General features: G+C 49.0%; 1 protein-coding gene across 2 annotated transcripts in view; it reads right to left on the reverse strand.

Moving 5' to 3' along the window:
* The window catches only part of IKZF3 (IKAROS family zinc finger 3), a 90,692-nt gene that overhangs the window by 18,959 nt on the left and 45,059 nt on the right, over positions 1-26,674 (reverse strand). The window contains exons 4-6 of one of the 2 annotated variants that reach the window (XM_055132064.1): positions 12,915-13,175; positions 11,162-11,329; positions 8,615-8,728 (exon numbers count right to left, since the gene is read on the reverse strand). In XM_055132064.1, coding sequence (XP_054988039.1) covers positions 8,615-8,728; positions 11,162-11,329; positions 12,915-13,175 — 543 coding nt within the window. The remainder of the gene's footprint in view (positions 1-8,614; positions 8,729-11,161; positions 11,330-12,914; positions 13,176-26,674) is intronic. The other variant, XM_055132065.1, reaches the window with a different exon arrangement.

The following is a 26,674-nucleotide window of genomic DNA, read 5'->3' on the forward strand; positions in this document are numbered from 1 at the left end:
ATTCCTCTGGCCCCAACATCACCTTACATCCTTGGTTTACTCATCACGCTGATCGTGGCTGTCATTTCTAGGCAACTCTTAGTGTGTAAATCCATGTCAAAAATAAAAGCATTTTCTCTTCTTGACTTTTTGGGTCACACCCGGTGATGATACACAGGGGTTACTCCTTTTTTTTGGCTTTTTGGGGTCACACCTGGCAATGCACAGGGGCCACTTCTGGCTCTGCACTCAGGAATTACCCCTGGCGGTGCTCAGGGGACCATATGGGATGCTGGGAATCGAACCCGAGTCAGCCACGTGCAAGGCAAACGCCCTACCCACTATGCTATCTCTCCAGCCCCCACAGGGGTTACTCCTGGCTCTGCACTCAGGAACAACTCCAGTAGTGCTCAGGGGACCTTATGGGATGCTGGGAATCGAACCCTGGTTGGCTGCATGCAAGGCAAATGCCCTACCCGCTGTACTATGGCTCCATCCCCTGAATGCATTTTCAAAGATACAAACTCTGAAATTTATGATAGATCATTTGAGGTAAAGCTGGGAAATCTGCCCGTTTTTCACAACTCAAGTTAAATCCGAAGAAATTCTCTGAAACAAATCTGGAGGCGGGAGGTGTGTGTGTGTGTGGGGGGGTCCCATCCTTTGTCCCCCCCCCCCCATCATTCACACAAACGACTAGCTCGAAGACACCAGCCCTTGAAGGTAAGACGTCAAGTTTATCCTTCTCGAGGGACGGTGAGTTCTCGTGGGTGAGTGAGGCTCACATTTGCGTGGCACAGGCTGTGCTCTCACTTCCTGCCCCAAATGCTCGTCTCCCTACTGCTAATCGCCTCCACACAATTCCAAGGCCTGAGCGCCTTTCATGACACAAAGTCTATCTCTGCTGTCACAACGTTTTTCTGGATGACAAGGGGGTGGGGTGGGGGTCCTAAGGTTGTACACTCAAAAGGGGGAGGGGGCAGGGAGGACTATGTCCTCCGCTTCAAGTTTCAACCCAACTATTTATACAGTCTAGACTTGTTATCTTACAGCATCACGTCTCTGAAATTTAAGTGGAGGGAAACCAGTTTGGCAAGATAGGAAGGGAGCGAGATAATGGGCTTCAGTGACGAAACAGGAAATCCTTTCCTGGGTGGTGTTTGGCAGTTTCGTGATGCAAGGGTGGGTGTGGGCGATCCGTGGCTGGAGCCCTTCACACGGAACCAGGTCCCCCGTCACGTCATTTGGCTTCCACATCACAGGCATACTAGTTTTTGTTAGCAAATGATATTAGACATGTTAAAAAAAAATAACAAGGGCTGGAGATATAGGACAGTGGGTTAGACACTGGATGACTCAGGTCCAATCCCGGGGCCCCACTTATGGTCCCCTGAGCTCTACCAGAATGACCCCTGAATGCAAAATTAGGGGTAGGCCCTGAGCAGCACCAGGTGTGGCCTGAAACCAAAGAAAAGAAAAAGGAAAAAGAAATAACAAGGCTAATATTGAGGTTATGACTACAGAAACTTCCATCTGTGCCCAAGAATTAAGAGTTTGTCTGGTGTTTGATTCACTGTCTCCAGGATACAGTTTCTATCTCAAAGCGTTTGGCAGATTCAACCATGTGATTTGTTGTGCTTTGGTTTTTGCTCAAAATCCTTCATTAGGTTAAAGTGTTAAGGAGCTCGATGAAGAGGCATTACTTCCTGTGTGTGTAGCAGCTAATGAAGAGTGGAACCAAAGGGATGTCAGCCGTGCAGTAAGAACTGTCTCACAAGACTACAACCGAAGACGGCAGGCTCTCACAAACACGTTACATGAACATGTTGTCTTTGGGGACAGGAGAGATAATAGAGGGGTTAAGTTTCTTGCCTTGCATGTGGCCAATCTTAGTTAGATCCGCACACCATATATGTGGTGAGCACTGCCAGGAGTGATCCCTGAGCACAGAGCCAGGAGTAAGCCTCAGCACCACCGGGTGTGGCTCCAAAACAAAACAAAACAAACATAAAAGAAATTTAAAGTTATTGCCTTTTAAGGAAAATAGAATAAACACTACCTGAGAATAGCACTGTAGCAGTGTAGCACTGTCTTCCCGTTGTTCATCACTTTTCCCAAGTGGGCACCAGTAATGTGTCCATTGTGAGACTCACTGTTACTGTTTTTGGCATATCAAATATGCCACGAGTAGCTTGCCAGGCTCTGCCAACGGGCGGGATACTCTCGGTAGATTGACGGGCTCTCCGAGAGGGATGGAGGAATCGAACCCGGGTTGGCTGCGTGAAAGGCAAATGCCTTACCCGTTGTGCTATCGTTCCAATCTGAGAATAGCACTGCTTCAAAATTATTTCTTTATTTAGGGTTTTGGGGTTACACCTGACTGTGCTCAGGGATCACTCCTAGCGATGCTGGGAGGACCATAAGGTACAAGGGATCAACTGGGGTCAGTCACATGCAAAGAAAGCACCTTTACCCTTGTCCTATCTCTTAGGCTATAATGATTTCTTTTTCTTCCTTCCTTCCTTCCTTCCTTCCTTCCTTCCTTCCTTCCTTCCTTCCTTCCTTCCTTCCTTCCTTCCTTCCTTCCTTCCTTCCTTCCTTCCTTCCTTCCTTCCTTCCTTTCTCTCTCTCTTTCTTCTTTCTCTCTTTCTCTCTTTCTTTCTGTTCTTAGGGATCAGTCCTAGTGGTACTTGGGGACCATATGTAGTGCTGGGGACAGAAGCCAGATAGGCTGTGTGCAAGGCAAGCACCTTACCTGCTATACTATCTCTCTGGTCCATGTTTTTTTTTTTTTTTTTTAAATAGGGGCTCCACTCAGAGAAGCTTGAAGGGTCTAGAGCTGTTCCTAAGAGGCGAGGCCCAGCAGTTAAGCTTAATGGTTTGTGTCTTGGCTGGTGGGACTCGGGGGCTATGCATTTTGGGGGGGGGTCTGAATCCAGGGGTCCGCACATTCGAGACTGTGCTCTATCACTTGAGCGATTTCTCATTTCCAAGAAAGTACTGATTATTTTTTCAGTGTTAGGGATGGAACTCAGGGCCTCACACATGCAAGGTGAGTCCCTAGAGCCACATTCCTGGCTTGACAGTACTGAGTTTTGGAGGTGGGGGGTGGGGAGGCACACCTGACAATACTCAGGGGTTACTCTTGGCTCTGCATTCAGGAATTACTCCTGGCGGTGGTTGGGGAACCCTATGAGATGCCAGGGATCAAACCAGGGTCGGCAGAATGCAATGCAAGTGCCCTACCCACTGTACTATCTCTCTGGCCTTGACAGCAATGATTTTAAACAAGAATAATCAGCTGGGAAAATAAATTCATAAAAACACTTAAAACTTTTTCTTTGACCTGCTACTTGGTAGAAATATAACTTTATTCTGAAGCTTGCATGTGTGTATTAGCTCCACAGAAACAATGAAAATGAAGACAAAAGGTTTCTGAATCCAATATTCATAAATAAATATAATTATTCAATTACTTTTAAAGTCACATTATTGCTAGAACTCACTGTCATACAAAAATATGTGCTGCTCCAAGTATTCATAATTTGTGTGAAATGAGGCTAAATGAATGTCTATACCAGCTGCTAGTATCTTTCTGGGATAAAGATCAAGCTAATGAGAAAATGAAATTCATGTTCGCCTATGTTCATTCTAATTTCACATATATTCCATTGAGACGGCAGAAGCAGAATCTCCTTTTGTGTGTATTTGTACGTGTGTGTTTGTGTGTGTGTGTATGTTTGGCCACACCTGGCAATGCTCAGCGGTTACTCCTCGCTCTGCACTCAGTAATCACTCCTGGCAGTGCTCAGGGACCATATTGGATGCCAGGGATCAACTTTGAGTCAGCAGCATGCAAGGCAAAAGCCGTACCTGCTGTCCTATCACTCGTGATGATCTCCCTCATATGCCCAGTACAGGAATGTAGACAGAACTAGCAACAACACCAACATCTCTATTAGACTTGGGTATTCCAGGAATAGGCAAGTGGGCAATGAGTTCCTCCAGGGAAGAGTTTCCCTTCACTTATCTCCACCGAGTACTCTGACACAGCCTGGGACACAGGGAATACAATGAAGAATAAAAGAAAATGATCATGGGGCTCGAGCAATAGTACAGAGAGAGTAAAGTGCTTGCCTTGCAAGCAACTGGCTGAAGTTCAATCCCTGGCACCCCCTATGATTCCCCCAAGCCCCACCAGGAGTGATCCCTGAGTACAGAGGCAGAAGTAAGCCCTGAGCACTACCGGGTGTGGCCCAAAAGCAAAGAGAAGGAAGGAAGGAAGGAAGGAAGGAAGGAAGGAAGGAAGGAAGGAAGGAAGGAAGGAAGGAAGGAAGGAAGGGAGAGAGGGAGAGAGAGAGGGAAGGAGGGAAGGAAGGAAGGAAGGAAAGAAGCAAGGAAGGAAGGAAGGGAGGGAGGGAGGGAGAGAGGGAAGGAGGGAATCAGGGAAGGAGGGAATGAGGGAAGGAAGGAAGGAGGGAAGAAAGGAAAGAAGGAAGGAAGGAGGGAAGGAAGGAAGGAAGGAAGGAAGGAAGGGACGGAGGGAGGAAGAAAGGAGGGAAGGAAGGAGGGAAGGAAGGAAGGATGGAAGGAAGGAAGGAGGGAAGGAAGGGAGGGAGGGAAGGGAGGGAGGGAGGGAGGGAGGAAGGAAGGGAGGGAGGAAGGGAGGGAGGAAGGAAGGGAGGGAGGAAGGGAGGGAGGGAGGGAGGGAGGGAGGGAGGGAGGAAGGGAGGGAGGGAGGGAGGCAGGCAGGGAGGGAGGGAGGAAGGAAGGAAGAAAGGGAGGGAGGCAGGCAGGGAGGGAGGGAGGGAGGAAGGGAGGGAGGGAGGGAGGCAGGCAGGGAGGGAGGGAGGGAGGGAGGGAGTGATAGAAATGATCAGAAATGGCTGTTACTGTCCAGTGCAACACTGTGTTGGAGACAGGCTTCAAGCCCTCTTGGATCATGTTGGCTTCCAGGAAGTCCTACTTCCACATGGGGTTTGCAGGACAGTTTGGTGATCACTCTAGGGTAAGCTACTGTGGATAAGAATGAGGGGATGAGTGATAGCACGGCAGGGAGGGGGCTTGCCTTGCACACAGCCAACCTGTGGGTCAATTCCCAGTAACCCATGTGGTCCTGAACAATGCCGGGAGTAATTCCTGAATGCAGCGCCAGGAGTAACCCCTGAGCACTACCGGGTGTGGCCCCCAAACCAAAGCAGACTTAATGAGTAAGGGTTCCATCCACAGCTGCAATGAGGATCATCACTTGGAAAGCTGGTGACCAAGGGTCAAGGTATATACCAGGAGTTGGGGGCAGGAGGACAGCTCCATGGCAAAGTCCACCTCACGGCATGAGTCCCACAGGGGGGACCACAACCAAGGGAGTGTTGAAACTACAACAGAGCGAAGGTGGGGGAGAAGACACTGGGAACCCGGTACTGGCCAGCTGAGATGTCAGCACCCTGTCCAGATTGGGCCCTGATTTTATTTATTTATTTATTTATTTATTTATTTATTGGGGGGGTCACACCCAGTGATGCACAGGGGTTACTCCTGGCTCTGCACTCAGGAATTACCCCTGGCGGTGCTCAGGGGACCATATGGGATGCTGGGAATCGAACCTGGGTCGGCCATGAGAAAGGCAAATGCCCTCCCCGCTGTGCTATTGCTCCAGCCCCAGGGCCGTGATTTTATTTTAAATTATTAATTATTTTTTGGCTTTGGAACCGCACCCAGCAGTGCTAAGGGCTTACTTCTGGTATCACTCCTGATGGGACTCAAGAGACCATATATGGGGTACTGGGGCTAGAGCCTGGGGCGGCGGTGTGCCAGGCAAGAGCTTTACCCTCTATACTATCGCTCAGGCCCCAAATTCCAATGATTTTTAAGGAAGAAATCCCCGAGTGTTTGGTTTGTCTCACTCTCCACACCTCTAACGTGTGGAGGGAGGATTTGAAGCCCCCTTGAGCCCTTCTGGTGTTCAAAGCTCTGGTTCCTCTCAGGGATTTCTCCCAGGACGAGGTTTATCTGTTGTGTGAAACACAGAGCTGGCCTGAGATGACCTGGCTAACCTCAAGTGTGTCACCGGCGATGTCACAACCCCCAGTGTGGAGAGAGAACATCTCTCTTTAGAAATAGGGGGGAAATCCAACTCCTTGATGAAACCCTCGGTGCCTTCAGGATAGAAAGCGGAAGCAGGGCGAACCAACAGAGTCTAGCTGGCCGGCTCCCGGCACCACGAAACGGCCTTTATCGAAGCCAAGTTCCCTCTCGCTCACAACGGGTTCAGTTCAACTCCGCGAGATTGCCACTCCGCTCTTCCCGATCTCGCATTGGCCGCTGTCCTGTGGCTGGGACCTTTCTATGGCTGGGAAAGTTCTGAGGACTGAAAGGCGGCCACTGCTAAGACCAAACCCCAGGAGGAGGTGTCCCAGCCTTCAGGGTCAAATGCCAGGCATCCCAAGGGGCAGAGCCAGGCGGATGGTCCAGGGCACGGGACAGAGGACAGCTGCAGAGATGTGATATCAAACACTCAGGCTGCTGGGCCTGAAAACAGAAAAGGGCCACTGCTGATTCACGGACAGGCATGCACCTGGACACTGTGACGAGGTACCCCTTAAAACACTCGGTGGAAGAGGAACCACCAAGCACGAACACGCCAGTACACATCTGGGCAGACAGCCATAGGGTTTGGGGGCCTTGTGCAAAGAAGATTCTGCTACAGTGAATTATCAGTGTGGTGGACAAGTTCTTGACAACTGTAATTACAGAACATTCATTCATTCATTCATCCCCTTACCTGCTTATTCCCACTCAGGAGTGTGCCTGGCTAGAGCCTATCTTGCCAGCTCAGGGGACAAGCCCAGGCCAGACAGGCCTTCCTTCCCGGGGCACCCTCCGAGCCACCCCGACCAGAATCAATCTTTTTCCTAAGTCTAAGTGAATGGTGCCGAATGAACGGATATCACACAGGGGCCTGCTGACGATTTCATGACTCTGCCTCCCCTCGGTGTTTCTCCATCACATGCCACGTCGGACCAGCAGGAAATCGTGTTGACTCTGTTTTTTAGAAGTGAGAGACCACTTCTCAATGCCTCTCCTGCCACCGAGACACTCTTTTTCTTCCTGAGATTATCTTGTCATGGCATTCTCATCAGACTCCCCCAAACCTACCCCAAATAGGATGTATCCAGGGCCGGAGTGATAGTAGGGCAGGTAGGGGGTTTGCCTCGCATGTGGCTGACCTAGGTGTGGTCCCCAGCATCCCATATGGTTCCCAGAGTCCTGCCGAAAGTGAGCCCTGAGTACAGAGCCAGGAGTAAGCCCTGAACACAACCAGGGGTGGCCCATGCCTCAAAAACTATATAATCTATTCTGCACAGCAAGTAGAGTGACTGTTCTCAAGTGAGCTGGCCAATCAGGTCACCTCTCTGTCCAAAACCCTCTGAACAGTTTTAGTTTTACTTAAAGTAAAAGCCAATCTTTACAATGCCCTATGAGTCTGATAAGATCTGGCTTCCCTCACTCTGACTGGCCTCCTTCTCATTACTCACCATTACAGACACACACTACTTTAGGCTTCTTCAAATGCAAGCCCCAGGGCCTTTGCACCTTCTAGTCATGGGCAGGTTCTGTTTTCCTGCCATTAAGTCAGTTAAAAAGTCACTTAGAGGGGCCGGAGTGATAGCACAGCGGGTAGGGCGTTTGCCTTGCATGCGGCCGACCTGGGTTCGATCCCCCGCATCCCATATGGTCCCCCAAGCACCGCCAGGAGTAATTCCTGAGTGCAGAGCCAGGAGTAACCCCTGAGCATCGCTGGGTGTGACCCAAAAAGCAAAAAAAAAAAAGTCACTTAGAGGCTTTCCCTGAAGGACTCACCCACAGTTCCTGATTTGCTTTTTTTTTTTTCTTTTTGGGTCACACCCAGCGATGCTCAGGGGTTACTCCTGGCTTTGCACTCAGGAATTACTCCTGGCAGTGCTTGGAGGACCATATGGGATGCCGGGGATCGAACCCGGGTCAGCCGCGTGCAAGGCAAACGCCCTACCCGCTGTGCTATGACTCCGGCCCTGTGATTTGCTTTTCTATATCTCTTTTTTCCCTTTCTCTTTCCTTCTCATTTTTTCCTTTCTCTTTTTGGGCCACTCCTGTCAATTCATGGGACCATGTGGTTCTGGGGCTCAAATCTAGGGTTCCAACATGGAAAGCATGTGCTTTAGTTCCTTGGTCTTTCTCCTTAGCTGCTTGATTTTCTTAACAGTGCTATATTCTAAAATACTGAATAAGTAACTTTGTGTATGTTCTCTCTTTCCCACTCAAAGAGAAATTTTGGGTGCCAGAGCCAGAGGACAGTGGTTGGGATGCTTGCCTTGCACACGGCAGACCTGGGCTCAATCCTGCCAGGAGTAATCCCTGAGCACAGCACTGGGTGTGGCTCCCAATCAAAAACACACAAATAAAAGATAGACCACCCATGCGGGCAGGCCTTCCTGTCTCACTGGTCACTATGGAGCTCTGCAGAAACAGTGTGTGCCTCGTGTGTGTGTGTGTGTGTGTGTGTGTGTGTGTGTGTGTATGTGTGTGTGTGCGCGTGTGTGCACATGTGTCTGCGTGGGTGCGGGTGGGCGGGGTGTGGGGTGCAGGAGGAACTCACCCGTCTCCCCCAGGTCGTTCTGGAGGAGCGTCCGGCAGCGCTCCTTGTGCTCCTCAAGGGAACTTCTCTGCTTGTAACTCCTTCCGCAAAACTCACACTTATAGGGTTTCTCCACTGAAAGGACAGAGAGGGGGCACTCAGGGACCGGCGGCGGGGACTGCAAAAATGGTGTCTTGGGGCTCCATGGCCATCATCCACTAGCAGGGGCGAGAGAAACCCAACGCTGCTATCTCTGTACCCACACTACTCTTCAGCTGAATACACGGAAATCAGGGCGCAGTCCGTGATGGACCACCCGTCTGGGGTGTCTGTCGAAGGACAGCCCTACCCCCAGCCCCCAGCTCTTTCCCGACGAAGGAATTCGGACGGAACGGTTATTGTTCAGTAGCCAGAGCCCATGCTTTTCCTTCGGGAAAAGAGATCAGCTCTTTTTCATCTTGGAGGAGGATCGCGTGGTTGAAGAACAACATGGGAGGGATGCCTGGTTCTGTGCCCTCCATCTGGCTGAAGGGAAGGAAGCCTGCTGTCTGTGGGAGGCGGCCACTCAGCGCCACGTGGCCTCCGAGGGCAGCGGCACGGATGGGTAGATTTAGCTTCCCCTCACCAAGCGGAGCTAGCCAAGTCTGGGCTGTATTTGGAAACAACAATGAGCCGAGTGAGGATAGCCTGAATAACAGAGGAGAATCCATTGCAAAACGACTTTCTCTCGGGCCAGAGAGAGAGGGCTCACGGGGACTGAGCCCAGGCTTTGCAAGCAGAAGGCTGGGGCTTGATCCCTAACACCCCATGTTCCCCCGAGACTGCTGGGAGGGACTCTCCTCAGCCTCAAGTCTGAGGAGCATTTGAGCATGGCCGGCTGTGACCCCCAAGCCCAAATAAATAAACAAATACAGGTCCACTACAGTTAAAAATATTGAGTCTGAAATCTGTCTTAAAAAGACTAATGCGGGGTCTGCAGGGACAGAGGTAAGGTGTTTGCCTTGCTGACAAGGCCCGGCTGACCAGGGTTCAATCCCCAGCATCCCATGTAGTCCCATATAAATGCAGAGCCAGGAGTAAAATCAACCAACCAACCAACCAAATAACCAAAAGACTATTGTTGTCAGTCTGGAAATAAAGAAAACCAACAAAACAACAAAAAAAGAACAATTCCAATTTTGGAGAATAAATTATAAATTCAGTCTTCTTTTGTTTTTAGGTCACACTTGCTGGGGGTAGGGAGTATTGGGGAGCCATGAGGTACCAGGGACTGAACCTGGGACAGCTGCATGCACAGCAAAGGCTTCAAACTCAGTCTTAATTCCCGACTCTGAACAATGATCTGTAAAATAAATCCTCTTGAGGCAGGGAGATAACTCAAGGGCCTCCTGCTGCAGCTTCGCATGCCAAGGACCCAGGAACCCTAGCTGGCAGCCATGCCCCCATCCCACCCCACTCCTGCCACCCCTGGGTATAGACAATTCCCTGCCTGACCTCCAAAAGAGAAAAACCCTTCTGCTATCTGCTGATGGGTTTTAATGCAGCTGACCAAATTATCCTAAGGCTCTGATGACCGGGGTCTGTTGTAGACTCGGGGTTGAGTTTTAGGCAACACAGCAGCTATGGATTGACATCAAGACAAACCTTTCTTTTTTTTTTTTCAAATGCATCGAAAACTTTAATAGACCTTTCATTTTTGTTTAAATTCAAATTTTGTTAGATGACATCAACAAGAGGCCCCAAATCTGAAAATAAACTGTCTTTTATTTCTAGTAAAATATTTTTTGGAATATATATATACACATGTACATATACAAGTATACATATGTGTGTATATATATACACATACACATACACATATATATGTAATTATATACATATATGCATATATTTATAGTCTTGGTCATAAAAAGGGGTAAAAACACACCAAGGCATAGATTTTTTATGAATTCTTATTTCTAATTATTCTTTTTAAAAAAATTCTGATTATTCTTTAGAGATTAAAGATTACATAGATATGTCCAGAAGAAGAAAGGTGGCGCGAAGAAATTTAGCTCAGACTGGCTAAACCACCCCTATCCCTTAAACATAGCCCACTAAGGTCTCAGTTGTTTCTTTTTACGCAGCTCACACATTTTCATCCTTGACAAACTGCATCTTTGTCTGTCCAGACTTCTGCATGAAAAGTGTGGTGTGTGTGTGTGTGTGTGTGTGTGTGTTGGGAAAATAATCCTTTAATAAAGTTTATCACAAGAAAATACTTAATGGCTATGGTGTGTGTGTGTGTGTGTGTGTGTGTGTGTGTACAAAAATTAAGGAAGCATTTCTATGGGGCATGTGAGACTCTGGAGGGGATTGAGGATGGGAAGGCAATGATCACCCCCAGTGAGCCAGACGGAGAGCAATTAATGCCTTAATGGAAGGGTAATTAGCCCTAGAGGTCTCTGCTGCTGTAACCCTCCCAAGCAGGAATGACGGATGGAAACCTCCGTCCTTAACTCTTTCCAGTTTCTGTGAAGGCTCTGGGGAGCACGGAGAGTAGACACAGGGCTCCCTGCTTGCACTCACCAGAATGTGTCCTCAGGTGACCCGTGAGTGCATCTCTTCTCTGGCAGGCGTAATTGCAGAGGTGACACTTGAAAGGCTTCTCTCCTGTGTGCAGTTTAATGTGGCGGAGGAGGTTACCTTTCTGAGTAAAAGATGCCCCACACTGATTACACTGGAATGGGCGTTCACCTTTAAAAAAAAAAAAGAAAGGACAAAAAAATGAGATTTCTCATCACCCAGCAAGTGGAGAAGCAGGGACATGGATGAGACGCCCGCCCATGGCAGAAGTACATCTTGTAGACAAGTGTGGTGGCACCGGGATCTGGCAGAAGCTGTGAATGCAGCAGGCACAGACTTGTCCCTGCCTACGGCTTCCTTCTCAGTGAGGAGAGCCCTGATGGAAAGCTGCTTTAGGGAGCCTCCTGTCTTCCATCAAAGAAACCGTCGTCTCCAAGCTGGAGAGACGGTATAGCAGGTAGGGCGTTTGCCTTGCACACGGCCAACCTGGATTCCATCCCAGGCATCCCATAGGGTCCCCTGAGTCCGCCAGGACTGACTCCTGAGTGCAGAGCCAGGAGTAAATTCTGAGCATCCTCTGGGTGTGGCACAAAAAGAAGAAAAAGAAACAATCATCTCTTTAGAAGAACTTGATCAGAACTTCCTAGATGCTGAGCAAGAAAAGCTTTGCGCTCCTTTCACATCTAACCTCATGGACAAAGTCTCAGACCCCAGCCTCTGTAAGATGCTGAGGGTCTTCTGTTTAGATGGTCTGCATAGGGGAAAGTCTGCAGATGAACTGACAGGGCTTAGGGTGTGAAGTGTCTGGATGCATTTCCATAGGCTGCCTGCTTCTTATTGTCTGTACATCCTTTTTTTTTCTCTTTTTTTTTGTTTTTTTACGTCAAACCGGTGCGATACACAGGGGTTACTCCTGGCTCTGCACTCAGGAATTACTCCTGGCGGTGCTCAGGGGACCATATGGGATGCTGGGAATAGAACCTGGGTCGGCCATGTGCAAGGCAAATGCCCTATCCGCGCTGTGCTATCGCTCCAGCCCTGTACACCCTTTTGTCACTGTTGTGGGGGACCCTAAAGGGTCACTTCCAGAGGAGATGGGGGGGGGCCGCCATACAAGATGGGGCTGGGGGCTGGGCTCATACATGTAAAGCCACCTACTGGCCACATCCCTTGTGCTGCCTGAAGATAAGTTCTTAAAAACTGGTCATAAAAATGAGCTCCTTTCATCTGCCAAACTGAAACCCCCATATGCTAAGGTGATCTACTTTCATTTGATTTGGGTGTGGGGGTTTGGCTTACTCCTGGCTCTTTGCTCTGGGGTCATTCTTAGCAGTGCTCAAAGGACCTTATGGGGTGCCAGGGATCAAACTGGAGTGAGTTGGGTGCACGACCAGCACCTTAACCTCTGCACTATCTCTCTGGCCCCATGATCTGCTTTGTAAAAAGTTATGCCAAAAGCAGAGAAAAGATGTTTAAGAAGCAGTCCACACATTTCTATCCCAACTTAGGAAGCGCTTGGCTGACCCAGGGCACTGTGGTCCATAGTCGTTTATTCACTGCATTTGCAGGGTATCTGCCAAAGGCCAAGGGAAGCAGGATTTACAAAGGGAAAAAAAAAAATCCCTGGGCAAATGGAAATGCAGAGTGAGTGATGATGGCAGAAACCTAGGAAAGAAATCAAAGTTGGCCCAAATTGCAAGACTTTGCTTCTCACAAGGCATTTTTGGGGAGTGGAGAAAGGGAACTTTTTATTTACCTGTGTGGCTCCGCTTGTGCACCATGAGGACGTTGAAGCTGATGCAGGATAACCCACACACGTCACAATTCATCTTCCCGCTGGCCGGCCTGCCGCTCTCGTAGGCCACCACGTGCCTCTCCAGTTTAATGTTGTCATAATCGTTATATTCCCTGGCGTAGTTATAAGGAATTTCAGGCTCTTCTGCATTTCCCATAGGCTCCGGCTTTAAAACATTCTCGTCCCTTTCGTTGTATTCATCTTTCACTTTCATCGAATTGTCTGCCAGCAAGATAAAAAAGCAAGGCATGAACAATGACTACATTTGGCACGATTGAAGAGCAAAGACCCACAATTGATAATTAAAGGTCGCAGGAAGTAAACAGAACCTCGACAAAGCAAGGAAACTCCCCACGACGATGCTCACTCCTGTTTGGAGTCGGGGCCCTGGGCAGAAAACACACACACACACACACACACTCACACACAGGCATCCAGAGGTCTTGCTAGCTAGGATTACTCTTGCACCAGGGGACCATACAAATCCACGTGGACCAGCGCTCACCCATCTCTAGTACCTTTTTTTCCTTTCTGTGGCTGCCGTTTAAAGAAAAGGTGCTGAGCTCTCAGGCATTCAGGAGAAAACACTGTCTCGGTCCTTCAAATGTGTCCAATTTACAGCACGAAGGTGGAGATTTAAATAATTTACCTGGTGTTTCTGATTTTTGGCTGAGCTTTGTCCCTTCCCCTTGCGTGTACCGAAGTTGCTATGACAAGCCTTATCGCCCTATCTCTTAGGGAACTGATAAACTGAATGGAGAGGAAGCTGGCAATGCTAGCGAAATGCTGTTGAGAAAGATAAAAGGAGAAGTAATTCTTTAACTGGCTCTTCTGAAGAACAGACACAGGTAAACGGAGCTCAGCCTAAGCGAGGGGAAAGGGCATCAACGCCCCAAGGCTCAAGAGCCTAGGACTGCAGGACACCAACGAGAGGAAGCCCCACGCCCCACCCCCTGCACTGGCTGGCCTGGCAGTGTCTGAGAAAGGGGTGCAACCCTCTCAAGCCGAGCCCCAGAGAGACGATCAGGGCCAGTTCATGTCCTGACACTAGCAGATGCTGCACACCTGCCAGATACGATCATGACAAATATGTGGAACAGGCTGATAAACAGTTGCTTCCGTCTCCCAACACTGGGTCTTCGAGATGGGAATCTATCCCTGTGTACGAAGAATCCATCACACAGTGCCCTGAATTTTATTTACTTATTTTCTGTTTCTTGTTTTGCTTTTTGGGTCACACCTGGTGATGCACAGGGGTTACTCCTGGCTCTGCACTCAAGAATCACCCCTGGCGGTGCTCAGAGGACCATATAGGATGCTGGGAATTGAACCCGGGTCGGCCGCGTGCAAGGCAAACACCCTACCCGCTGTACTATTGCTCCAGCCCTTATTTACTTATTTTCTGCCGTGCTGGGGATCGAACCCAGGTCTCCGCAGAGAGGAGGTGTCGGAGGGAATTTTAGGGCTAGAAAGGAATTGGAGAGAGCATCCAACCCCACCCACTTTTGTTTTTCCAAGGACACTGCGGATTCATCCAAAGCCACTCTCCTCCTTAACAGCAAAAGGTCTGGGTGTGAAACTTCCAGGCGCTCCCACACCCCAGACACAGAAACTAAGGCAGCTTCTTGCTAAGGCAGGCCCTGCTCTCTGGGGGGTGGGGAGAAGGGGTGTTTGCAGGGAGGGGGTGGGGTGGTGGTATAAAAAAAAAAATCAAAACATACCCAGGAAAGGAGCCTTTGAAAAAAAGGATGTCCCTTGGGGCTGGCGTGATAGTGCAGAGGGTAGGGTATCTACTTTGCACATGGCCGACCCGGGTTCTATCCCCGCAACCCATATGGTCCCCAGAGCCCTCCAGGAATAAATCCTGAGTGCAGTCAGGAGTAATCCCTGAGTATCACTGGATGTGGTTCCCTCCTGCCCACCCCCCCCAAAAAAAAAAAAAAACCAGTCCAAACCAAACCAATGTCCTTCAAGAAAGCCCTGTGAGAGCAGCTCCCGTGCCACAGAGGAGGAAGTACAGTGCAGCTGTGTCTGCCCGGCCCTTCATCTCCAGTTTCCATTTTCACTTCTATCAAGATCACCTTTCATCTGTTAACTGCGTTTGCTTAACGGAGCAAGACAGAGACCAGCCACCGACAGTGGGGCCGGGCTGCAGCCCCGGCTTCTCCCTGCGGGCCCTGGGCTACCACTCCGAGTGTTTTCCCAAGAAGAGATGAAGGCTGGAGGCCAGGCAGCTGGGTCCCACTCTGAGGAGCCAGGACCCATTTCCCCCTGGGGAGGTGGGCTGCTCCCTCCTTTCTCTGTGCAGGGCTTCTCTGCTCCCAGAGAGAATGTATTAGCTTAAGTAATTTTGGTTTTTTTTTTTCTTTTTTGGGGGGGTGGGCCACGCCCAACAGTGCTCAGTGTTTACCCCTGGCTCTGCGCTCAGGGATCACTCCTGGCAGGCTCCAGGAACCGTATGTGGTGTCGGGGACTGAATCTGGATCACCAAGTGCCTTACCAGCTGGACTACTTGCTCCAGCCCTGAAATTTTATTTTTACTTTCTGGAGAAGGCTGCACCTGAGGCTGCCGCCCGCCGCCCTTCCTCGCCGCTCCAGCTGCGGGTGCTATCCCACCAACGCCTGAGTGCTCTTCGCGGTGCATGTAGGCGTTTAAAAGAACCTCAACGGAAAACTCCAGCTGCTGAAACCCCAAGGCAGCACAGAGAAAGGGCCAGCACAAAAGGCTCCTGAGCATTTGGTTATAAAATGTTCATAGGAACAGCCGCAGGTCATTCTGCGGTCAGTCGCCGTGTAGGGCTCAAGCGCTCGGTGCTGGGTATTCTGAAAAGATGGGGCCAGAGGAGCAACCTCTTCCCTTACTTGGTTTTAGTGTGAATGGGCCGGGCCTAGAATGTGACAGGACACCGATCTGGCTCCACATCAAATCTTGGCTTTAGTTTTTCCAGGACGGAGCCATGGGACCAGGAAGACAGTATTTGTGCCCCCAGGCCCCAAGGGAAAGAATAGCAGTGGGACCAACTGGGCCATTGGGAAGTTCCCTGGATTTATAGAAAAGTATCTGGGAGACTCGAAGTTTGCCTTTGGAGTCTCACCAGTTTTAGATAAGAGATCTGCAGGTCTGTCTGCGAGATCACCGGGGCTCAGCGATTCCTGATGGCTCTGCCCTGTGAATCTGAACAGAGCTGAATATCAGAACACATGGGGGACTAAGGCGCCCCGAGAGTACTCGGTTTAACACCCGCTCTTCAAATGCAGCCCACCAAAACCACCAGGCAAGACACTATAGTCTGCTCTAATGAAGACACTCACTCCGTCCCTCGACATGCAGATTTATTGGAGCAGAGAAAAGAAGGCAAAATACTCATCAGAGTGGCTCAAATCAAATCAAACTTGTCCTCTTTTGTGTGTGTGTGTGTGTGCATGTATGTGTGCGTGTGCGTGTGTGTGTGTGTTTGTGTGTGTGTGTCTTTTGCTTTTGGGGTTTTGGGGTCACATCCGGCAATGCAAAGGGTTTACTCCTGGCTCTGCACTCAGGAATTACTCCTGGCGGTGCTCAGGGGACCATATGGGATGCTGGGATTTGAACCCGGGTCGGCCGCGTGCAAGGCAAACGCCCTACCCGCTGTGCTATCGCTCCAGCCCCCTCCAGAAGTAATTTCTGAGCCAGGGGATAACCCCTGAGCATTGCTGGGTGTCATCTCCAAAAGAAAAAACATAACCAAATAAGCAAAAAAAAGTAATATCTGTTTTTAGTAAGTCACATACCTCCTCAAAACTTCTGTAAAATGCCCTATAATTTGACTTGCCTCTATGAGTCACTGAATCTGTTCCCTCAAAAATATTCAAACACCCCTTGACTTCTCAGTCCCAGGACCTTTCAGACCCCTTGCCCCTCCACTTCCCAGCAGCCCCAACAGCCCCAACACTACTCACGTTGTTTCTTAACACTCTCGTTTCTTAAAGGACATTAACTCCTTTCCTTATTGTCTTTTTCTCTCCCCTTCTCCTCCCTCTGCCTCTAAATACTATCTTCACCTCTCCTCTGTCTTCTCCGCCACAGGCTCCCAAAGGGCAATTTCGTCCCCTCTAATGGCTTTAAATACCTTTCCCCACCATTCTCAGAGTTGAAATCCTATGCACTTTTCTTTTGTTTTGTTTGGGGGCTACACATGGCTATGCTCAGGACTTACTCCTGGCTCTGCACTTAGGTATCACTCCTGGAGGACCCAGCAGGATCATATGGGATGCCGGGATCGAACATGGGTGTGCCACATAAAAGGCAAGCACCCTACCCACTGAGCTATCTCCCTGGCCCCCCATATATCTTTTAGCGACAAAGTAGTGTATCTGCCCCCTTTGCCCACCCAATCCCACAAACCGCCCCTGATCTCCCCAGCTGCAAAGTAACCTGGAGTTACTTTCACTGTGTTTCTTACACACTCGTTTCATCTCTTACAAGGGCAGGTATGTTATCTGAGAGCAGAAGCTCTGCTTTTTAAAAAATAATGTGGGGTGGGGTTTGGTGGTGCTCAGGGCTGCTCTGGGCTCAGAGCTTGAGAGCCTCAGTGGTGCTTAGGGGAAGCCTATGTGGTACCAGGTATCAACCTGGGGCCTCTGGCATGCAAATTACATGCTCCAGCCTGTTGGGCCACACCGCTGGCAGTATTCAGAGGACCTTAAACGGTGCTGGAGACTAAACACGGGTCAGCCGCGTGCAAGACACGCGCCTTCACCTCTCTGCTGCCTCTCTGGCTCCCTTTATTGACTCTTTTGGCTTTGGGCTACACCGAGCTGTGCTCAGGGCTTACCCCTGGCTCTGCACTCAGGGACCGACTCCTGGCAGTGCTCAAGGGACCATATGGGGTGCTGAGCATGGAACCTGAATCAGCTGCGTGCAAGGCAAGCACCTTACCCCGCAGTCCTAAGATATTTAAAGTTTTTTTTTAAATTCCCTCTTCCTTCCTCCTTTTTGCAGTTGTTGTAGTGACAGAGGGAATAGTGTCACTACACACAGCTGCAGGGAGCCAGAGACTGGACACTATTGGAGCGGGGGACGTAAAGAGCAAAGCTGCATGCGTGGGGGGGGGCACCCTGGGTCAAACCTGCAGTTTCTCACGGCTTGCAAGGCAGAAGCAACTTTGGGCACTGACCGTGCCTGAGCACCTACTCAAGGGTTCTTGGTCTCACCGAAGTCTGAGAAGGGGCTGGGAGAGAGCTCAGGCCTTGCATGTGGAAGACCTGAGTTGGGGGCCTCACAGCCCTACTGGGTGTGACCCCGGTGGCTCCCAGCACTGTGGGGTCTGAGGAAAGCAGTTTCGCTGGGCCCCAACATTGAGTCATTTGGCTGGACCAGCTGAGGGCAGGCCGTGACCACTCCCAGAGAGTCTGAGAGGACAGTCATGATCTGCCCCATCAGTTCTCCAAGCCGCTTCTCTAATCTTCCCCACGCCTGAGTGTCCTTCCCCATGTCGCCACTCTATTTAATAAACTCTCCAGATGCGGTTTAAAGGTCGTGTCTTTCATGCAGCTTTCTTGATTGATGTTACAGTAGGAAAAAAAAAAGTCCGTTTCTGTGTTCTTTCACAAGCCTACTTCATTCTGCTTTATTTTTAGCATAATGACATTAAACACCAGAGAATCACCTTTAGCAGTTATTGTAGTCACAAAATGTTACATGTTAAAAAAAAAAATCAAGATCAACTAATACTGTCCCATTGATTCACATTAAATATTCAGAGTTTTTTTTTGGGGGGGTGGCAGGGGAGGTTCCCCCCAAGTGGTGTCCAAGGGGTCCAGGGCCAGTTCCGACAGTTATTGCTTACCCAGGCTGGCATGCCATGGGTAAGCCAGAGCCGTGCCCAATGGTCCTCAAAGGGCCATGTGGTGTTGGGAATAAAATTTGGGTCCTACATGCCCACCTCTACATCTTCATTTTTCCCCCTTTTTCTGGGAGGGGGTTTGTCTATACACAGCAGTATTCTGGGCTTACTCCTGGCTCTGCGCTCAGGAATTACTCCTGGCAGGCTCAGGACACCTTATGATGCCGGGGATGGAACCTGGGTTGGCTGCATGCAAGATAAGCGCCCTACCTGCTAGACTATCTTTTCGGCCCCATAAGAAGATGTTAGGACCCTCTTAGCCGGAGAACCACCACGACAGGCTTTGTGGCCTTCTGAGTGACCTAGGCTTCTTCCAGGAACAAGAACAGCAGAAAAGCCAGATGCTTTTGTCAAAGATTACATCCCCGGAATAAGATTAGGTCTCCAGAATGTAACTGTCATGGAGATGGGCTGGATGTCTCGGGCCAAAACAACAACAACAAAATAGATATGTATGTAGGTAATAGAAAATTGCTGAGTAATGCTGATTTGCCAAAATGAAAGTATAAGAGCTTGCTGAACCTAGTGCTTGGGGTCCTTGTTGAAGCCCGCTGCGTCGGGTGGATACTCGGACCCCAGCTAGCTGGAACAATAAACCTCGCTCGCTATGTGATTTGCATTATCGGCTCTGTTGTCCTTGACTCTGTGGTTGATTCTGCACTTTAACAAAGAAAATCTGAATTATTTGGCCAACTACTCTCCACTTTACTTGGAGAACTTCCACACAGTCTCCTGAAGTCTTTTAAGAAGTGAATACGGGGGGCCATGCACGCGGTCACCCCGGGTTTGATCCTTGGTATCCCATATAGTCCCCTGAGCACTGCAGGAGTGATTCCTGAATGCAGAGGCAGGAGTAACCCCTGAGCATTGCTGGGTGTTCCCTGAGCACCGCCAGGAGGTGACTCCCACGCGCTGCTGGAGGTACGCCCAAACCAAACAAAGTGAATCAAGTGTTCATAATATAAATAACCACCCATTTTAATTTGATAAATTCCGAGCTCTTATAATATGTGTCAGATTTCTCAGACACGCAACTTAAATTGCCACTTTACAAACTACGAGGCATCTTCGCCAGCACTAACCATATTTCCTCGCTAAAGCCAGGTGGTGAGCCCATGGATGCTTGCTTTGTTATTATTCTTTCAACTATACATGTAATTATATTTGTCTTTTTTTTCTATGTATGACATATTTCATAATAAAAAAAAGTGTTAGAGGCTTCCGGAGTAAATTTTTTTATAATTGAACTTGCGGAGAAAAGAACAGACCAAACCACAAATTGATGATAAAGGTAATTGCTAAACATTCCCAGAGGGAAGGAAAAGATGGCTAAATTGAATCTAAGCCATAGCAAATGAGATTAAGCTGAACTTCTTTCTGCAGGAGCGACTCTGGGGTGCAATTGCTCCCATCCTGTCCTGGGTTCTAGAGGCCTCTGAGGGAGCGGACACACTCTGACACGCACACACCCCCCAGAGAGAATTTTGTCGGCTGAGGAGAACAAAGGCTTGGCTCACCAGGGCTGCTGCACTTGGTTTCATTTCCTGGGGTGATGGTTATCACATGAAAGGCTCACGCTCCCGAGTAGACATTTTTGGTTTCACCTGAGACACTGCAAAAACAATGGGTCTTGGAAAGGCTCCAAGAGCTGAAGCCTGCAGGGGCAATAACAGCCTCAGCCAACTGTGCCTCAGTTTGTTTTTACAGGCCTATAAAATGCTCAGTTGGAGAGAAGAATCAAAGATGGGCCAGTGAACAGGCCCCTCGGAGGTCTTGGAGTGCACGCAAGGAAGAGTTTCCCTGTTGTGCAAAGTGGGTCTGCACTTCTGCCCTGCATGCTGGGCTCTCGGAGACCAACTGGAAGAAGGATAAAGTGTGGAGTCAGCCCCTGCAGCCGGCCGGAGACAGCGTGAGGAAGGACAAAATGAGAGAGAGAGAGAGAGAGAGAGAGAGAGAGAGAGAGAGAGAGAGAGAGAGAGAGAGAGAGAGAGAGAGAGAGAGAGAGAGGGAGGGAGGGAGGGAGGGAGGAAGGCAGAGAGGAGACACAAAAGAGTGAGGTTGTTTAAATGTTTTACAAGGACTGGGGGTCATAACCATGAAATCCTCAGCACAGGCAAAAGTCAACTGGATAACAAAGAAGCTTAATCATCTTAATGTGGCATTTTAACGCCGCCGCTGATTTGCTATGCCAATTCGGAGATAATGAGCCCCTAATGCTACAGATGTTCAACCAGGCTACAAGAAAGGGGGGCACGTTCTTCTAGCATGCTATTTTCTAACTATCCAATTAAACAAATTGTGAAAGCATCTAAATAGTTTACCAGGTTTTGACAGCTGTTAATAGGATTTAGAAGCTTCAAGCACTAAAGAGCAAAATGGGAGATATATGAATTGTAGGTAGCTCGTCTACAGAGTTCGACACTATCACCCAATTGTAGCACAAATAGATTAAGTAGGACAGTTTTCCTTATGTAATGTCTGAACTTCTTTCCCACAATATCTTCTGTGTATCAAGAAACAAGGAATAGGAGTACTGAAATGATGGATGGACCATTTTGACGTTCTGATTTACATTTAGATGTAGAAATTGAGCGAGGAAGAAAAAAAACTAATGATATGAAAAAATAAGGAGACATTTTAGTACTTGCTAACCAGTAATTATAAAGTTGCAAAGAAAACTAAACTTTTGGTCACTTATGAGATCCATTATGTTTTCTCTTTTCTTTGAAATTTAAAATGATGAGCAAGGCATCTGCCTTGCGCTGCGGACCCAGGTTTGATCCCCGACACCCCATATGGCCCTAAGTCTCACCTGGAGTAAGCCCTGAGCCCTGCTCAGTGTGACTCCAAAAAATCAAAACCAAAAAATTTTAAATGATAGACATTGGGTACAAAGACCTGACGGTAGGTCTCATTCCCCTGACCCTGCAAGAGCCTCCAATCGTTGGGAAAGACAAGTAAGGAGAGGCTGCTAAAATCTCAGGGCTGGGAGAAATAGAGACATTACTTGTGCCCACTCGAGTAATTCGACGAACAGGATGACAGTGATACAGTGATACAGACATTGGGCATTTATAACCTATTAAAAAACTTTTTTTTAAACGGAAAAGGTGAATCAGGCTAAGAGATAAACTACTGATATCTCAGGCTGGGGAAATAGCTCAAAGGCTGGCGCTCATCTTTGGCACCACATGCCCCCTCAGCACCACCAGCTGTGGCCCTGCTTGCCCTCAGCATGGATGGGTCACATCTCCACACGAGCGTGGAACCAACAGGTTTAGCTGGGTGAGAATCACCAGGAAAGGCTTCTGGGCCCCTTGCATGCTGCTAGAGAGACCCCCCAAACTATAGATACGTCAATGACAGGTAAGAGATGGATGGCTATTAGGATACTGTTGGGTTTGTGTTCTTATAAAAACCTATCTCATGAGATGTTTAAACTTTCCCTTTGAGAGTCTCAACTGGTTGTTTGTGCAAGTTACATCTCTTCAAACTCAAGAGCACTATCAAGAAAGCATAATCAAGTTTCAGATGCAAAAAAATCTATCCTTCGTTTTCCCAATGACACCAATCTTTGTCTTCTTACCTGACAATCAGATAGTTCATTCATTGCCATAATACATAGTAATCCCCCCTCCTTTGCACACACTCGGTTGTGGCTCTTGTAGGGGGTCACACATGCTTCCTTGTGGAGCCTGGAGATGTCACACTTGTGGCTCGGGGGTGACAGATGGCTGTGCCATTGGCTTACACTCAGCTTGAGGCAGCGCTGGGGGTCAAACTTGTAGCCTCATGCTGGAGGGTCTACCCTGTGCCAAGGAACCACCCCTAGGCCCTTAGTAACATTTTGTTTAATAATGTCAGTGTAGTTCTTTGCTTGCCCAGTTGAATGGGAAGATCTGTCACCTTCAACAATAGGAATACACATTAGCCTGGGTAAGTTCCCAGAGGCAGAGATAAGTGCTTTAGACTTTGCATGGCCAAGTACGATTTTCCCCCTTATTTAATTGCTGCGGAGGCCATATCCCCAGGGGTGTTCAGGTGCTGGGGTCACTCCGAGTAGTGCTCAGGCCCATGGCTGCCCTGGGGACCATGTGATGCCAGAGCTTCACAGAGAATCTTGGACTACCATGTGAGCCCCATTTCGGTGTCCAGGGCACAAATCTCTGTTTTATCTCTGAGGGTAATCACATGGTGGTACTCAGAGGACTATGTGGTGCCAGGGACTACATGGCCTGCATGCAATGGATTCAATGATCTGCATGCCAAAGATGCCATCCCTGTAAGCCTTCCGGACTGGCGCTTCTTTACAATTCTAGGGTCCTTGTGTAGATTAAAGAATATGATGTGTAAACTGGGCTTTGTTTGTGTTTGTTTGTTTGTTTGTTTGCTTGGATCACACCCAGCAGTGTTTAGGGGTGACTCCTGGCTCAGCGGTCAGGGGTTCTCCCAAAGGTGCTTGGAGATCATGTGGTTTTGTGGACCCAACTTGCAGCTCCAGCATGCCTGGCATGCGCCCCGACCCAGCCAGCTACCTCCCCAGCCCTATGTAACTTCCCTTTTTCTTTTTCTTTGGAGACATAGCCAGCAGTAGTCAGAGCTCTATACCTAGAGATCACTCTTGGCAATATTTGGGGGACTATATATGGTGTCAAGGATCAAACCCAAGATGGTTGCATGCAAGGGAAGCACCTTTCCTGCTGTACTATCAGTCCAGCCCCAAAGTAATATCTTTTTTTGGGGTCACACCCAGTGATGGTCAGGGGTGACTCCTGGCTCTGCACTCAGGAATCTCTCCTGGAGGTGCTTGGGGGACCATATGGGATGCCGGGGATTGAACCGGGGATTGAACCTGGATCGGCCGAGTGCAAGCCAAATGTCCTACCTGCTGTACCATCTCTCTGACCCAAAGTTACATCTTTATTTCCCACAGAGACCAAGAGTATCCCCCGGCTGGATTTGGGCATCAATAATACTTGGGTCCCCTGGACTTCTTGGACAGTTCCATTATTATAGCACCGAATGTGTGAGTGAGTGAATGAATAAACAACTAAATCAGCTGAATGCCAAGAAGGTGGCCAGGCGGAGAAGAGCAGTCACTTGGCCTTACCACTCCCCATGCTGCCGACAACACTCTGAAGCTGCGCTGTGGTGTAGAGATCTCAGGACCTGCCAGAAAAAGGCCCAGGTCCCACCAAGACCCGGTTCCGGCTGGCTTCTCTGGCCACTTCGAGTGGCCTGGCTTCAGTCTTCCCATTCCACATCAGCTTCCTGACCCGGGCCTTCTTCACACCTCATCCCTTTCTGAGCTCATCTGTCTCTTTGCTGTTCATCCCTCTTTCTCTGCCTCAGAGGCGTGACTGATCACCAGAGGCAGTTTCTAGAGTGACTCCCCAAATCTGTATTTCTGGCCAGGTATCCTTGCCTTGTGTGCCCAACATATATACTACCTCTTGGATTTCTTTCTTTCTTAAAAAAAAATGGGGGGGTTGTACTAGTGGTATGGGAGTGCATTCCCAGGCGGTATGTTGGGGATCCTGAGGTGCTGAGGGTTGGACCAGGGCCTCCAGCATGCTTTCCAGCCCCTGGAGTTGGCTGTGGGCAATGCAAGTGCCTTAATCTCTCCTAATATCTCCCTGGCTCCTCTTCTTGTATTTCTTATGCTTGTTTCACATTCAACCAGATGCAAACTAGCTCACTGTTTCTCTCCTTTAGCTTGCTGTCCAAATCTGCATCCCCTATATTATCCTGGTCCCAGTGGCTGTTTTATGTCCGTGCCTGTCATTCTCCTTGATCCTGAATGTTCAGCCCTGTCCCTGCCAGGCACTGCAGGCCAGGCACGCTCACCAAATGGGCGGGAGGGAGGCAAGAAGGAGGGAAGGAGCGAACAATCACTCTGTCTTCTGCTTCAAGTGAAAAATGAAGGTTGGAGGTGTATTATTTATTTACGTTTAAAGCATACAGACTGAAATTTTGTCTAAGGATACCCGATTAGGCCAGAGCAGAGGAAAACAATAAAATCGCATTTCCAACTTCGAGTATACCAACTAGGCCCGACGGGTATAAAGGATTCTCTGAAGAGGAGGAAATGAATATGGAAGGAGACAGAATGAGAAGATGCTTGTTCTTTTTACCATTAAATTAATTAAAACAAAAATGAACAAAATAATCTAACATCCACCATCTGCTCCATCTTTATCTGACTTTTCTTCCTTGCTGCCTCCTCTTTTCCTCTCCCTGGGTTTTCCGATGATGGAATCGGAGCCCTAAGAAACACGGAAGGAGGTCAGTGCTGACTCGTCTGAGGTAACTGTGTCACGAACAAGCTATCTTGTCACTGGAATGCAACTGTCCCTGGGGGGAGAGGATTAACAACTGCTGTGCAGCTGCCCGGGAACACATTTCAGGGCTGCGGGCGCCGATGATGCAGTGGAGCTCTGTCCAAGACTGCGGAGTGAAAACTGGCAGCATAAAGCCAGAATGGTACCCGGCCAACGGATGGGAGCCCTCTTTCTATTCCAGTGGGCGACACGCTATGATGGCCAAGAGAAACATTTCTACAAACAGTACTCAAGCTGCATCCGAACGGGCACTGGTTATTGTGAGGAAGAGACAAGAGGGGATGTCAGTTCTCTTGCCTGGGAAACAGATTGGGATTTTTGCTTGCCTGCTCTCAAATCTTCCATGAAAGACCAGGGGCTTTGGAGAAAGGCCACAGGGAGGTTCAAGTTGTGCTGACCCACTGTGCCATCTCAGCACGTCATTCGAGTTCTGGGGAATTTCCCATTTGTGCAGTGATGTTTATCATATCTAGACATATCAGGGTTGTGACTAATTAAATGGGGCAAAAGAATAAATATACAGGCCATCATGCTTAGAAGTGAACATGATAGTTTCATGATCTTGGGTTAGGAAAGACACTCCTGGCTCTGCACTCAGGGACCACTCCTGGCAAGGCTCAGGAGACCATACGCAGTGCTGGAGACTGACATAGATCAGTCACATCAAGGCACGTACCATCCCTACTGTACTATCTCTCCAGCCCCAAAGATGTTTATTAAGAAAGTTGGTGGGTTTTTTTTTTCTTTAAGCACCAATAAAACTAACAACACAGATACTCTATTGAGGGGAGAGTTTAGGCTTTTCATTTACTAGCAGGAAAAGCATCTTGAGCTGAGAGATAGTACAGGGATGAAGGCTCATGCCTTGCATGTAGCCTGCCCTGGTTTAATCTCTGGTACTATGTGGTCCTCTGAGTATCATCGGTTGCAGCCCCCAGAGAACTCCTTGCATTGCCATTGTGACCAGTAAATCACCACAGACCCTTGCACTAAAGCCGAAGACAGGATGGACAAGAATCACTGGGAGGGGCCCCCAGGCCTCTTGGATTCTGCTTCAGAGGCCCCCTGCCAATAAGTAAAAACTAAAGAAGCATGTTGATTAGTGTAGCTTTTGAATCACAATTAGTCATGTACAACAAATTCTCCTTTTATTTCTCTGACATGAGATGACCAGGGATCATTCATTTAACAGGAGAACTCAGGGATCACTCCTGGCAGGCCTGGGAGACCCTATGGGGTGCCAGGCACAGAACTGGGTCAGCTGTACGCAGGACAAGTCTCCTACCCACTGTACTGTCACTTCCGCTCCTTACCTGCTACTTTTTCTGGGAGCACTCTAATCAGCTTGGGGGACCAGGGGGTGCTGGGGACTGAAGCCTGGTACTTGCTCACAAAACCCGTGCTCTGGCTCTTTGAACCCAGCCCTCACACATGTGAAGCAAGTGCTGCACTGTTAAGCCACATCCCTGGTCCACATTTGACAGCAGAGAAAAAGGGG

This window comes from Sorex araneus, chromosome 3 (assembly GCF_027595985.1).
Source record: "Sorex araneus isolate mSorAra2 chromosome 3, mSorAra2.pri, whole genome shotgun sequence".
NCBI lineage: Eukaryota > Metazoa > Chordata > Mammalia > Eulipotyphla > Soricidae > Sorex > Sorex araneus.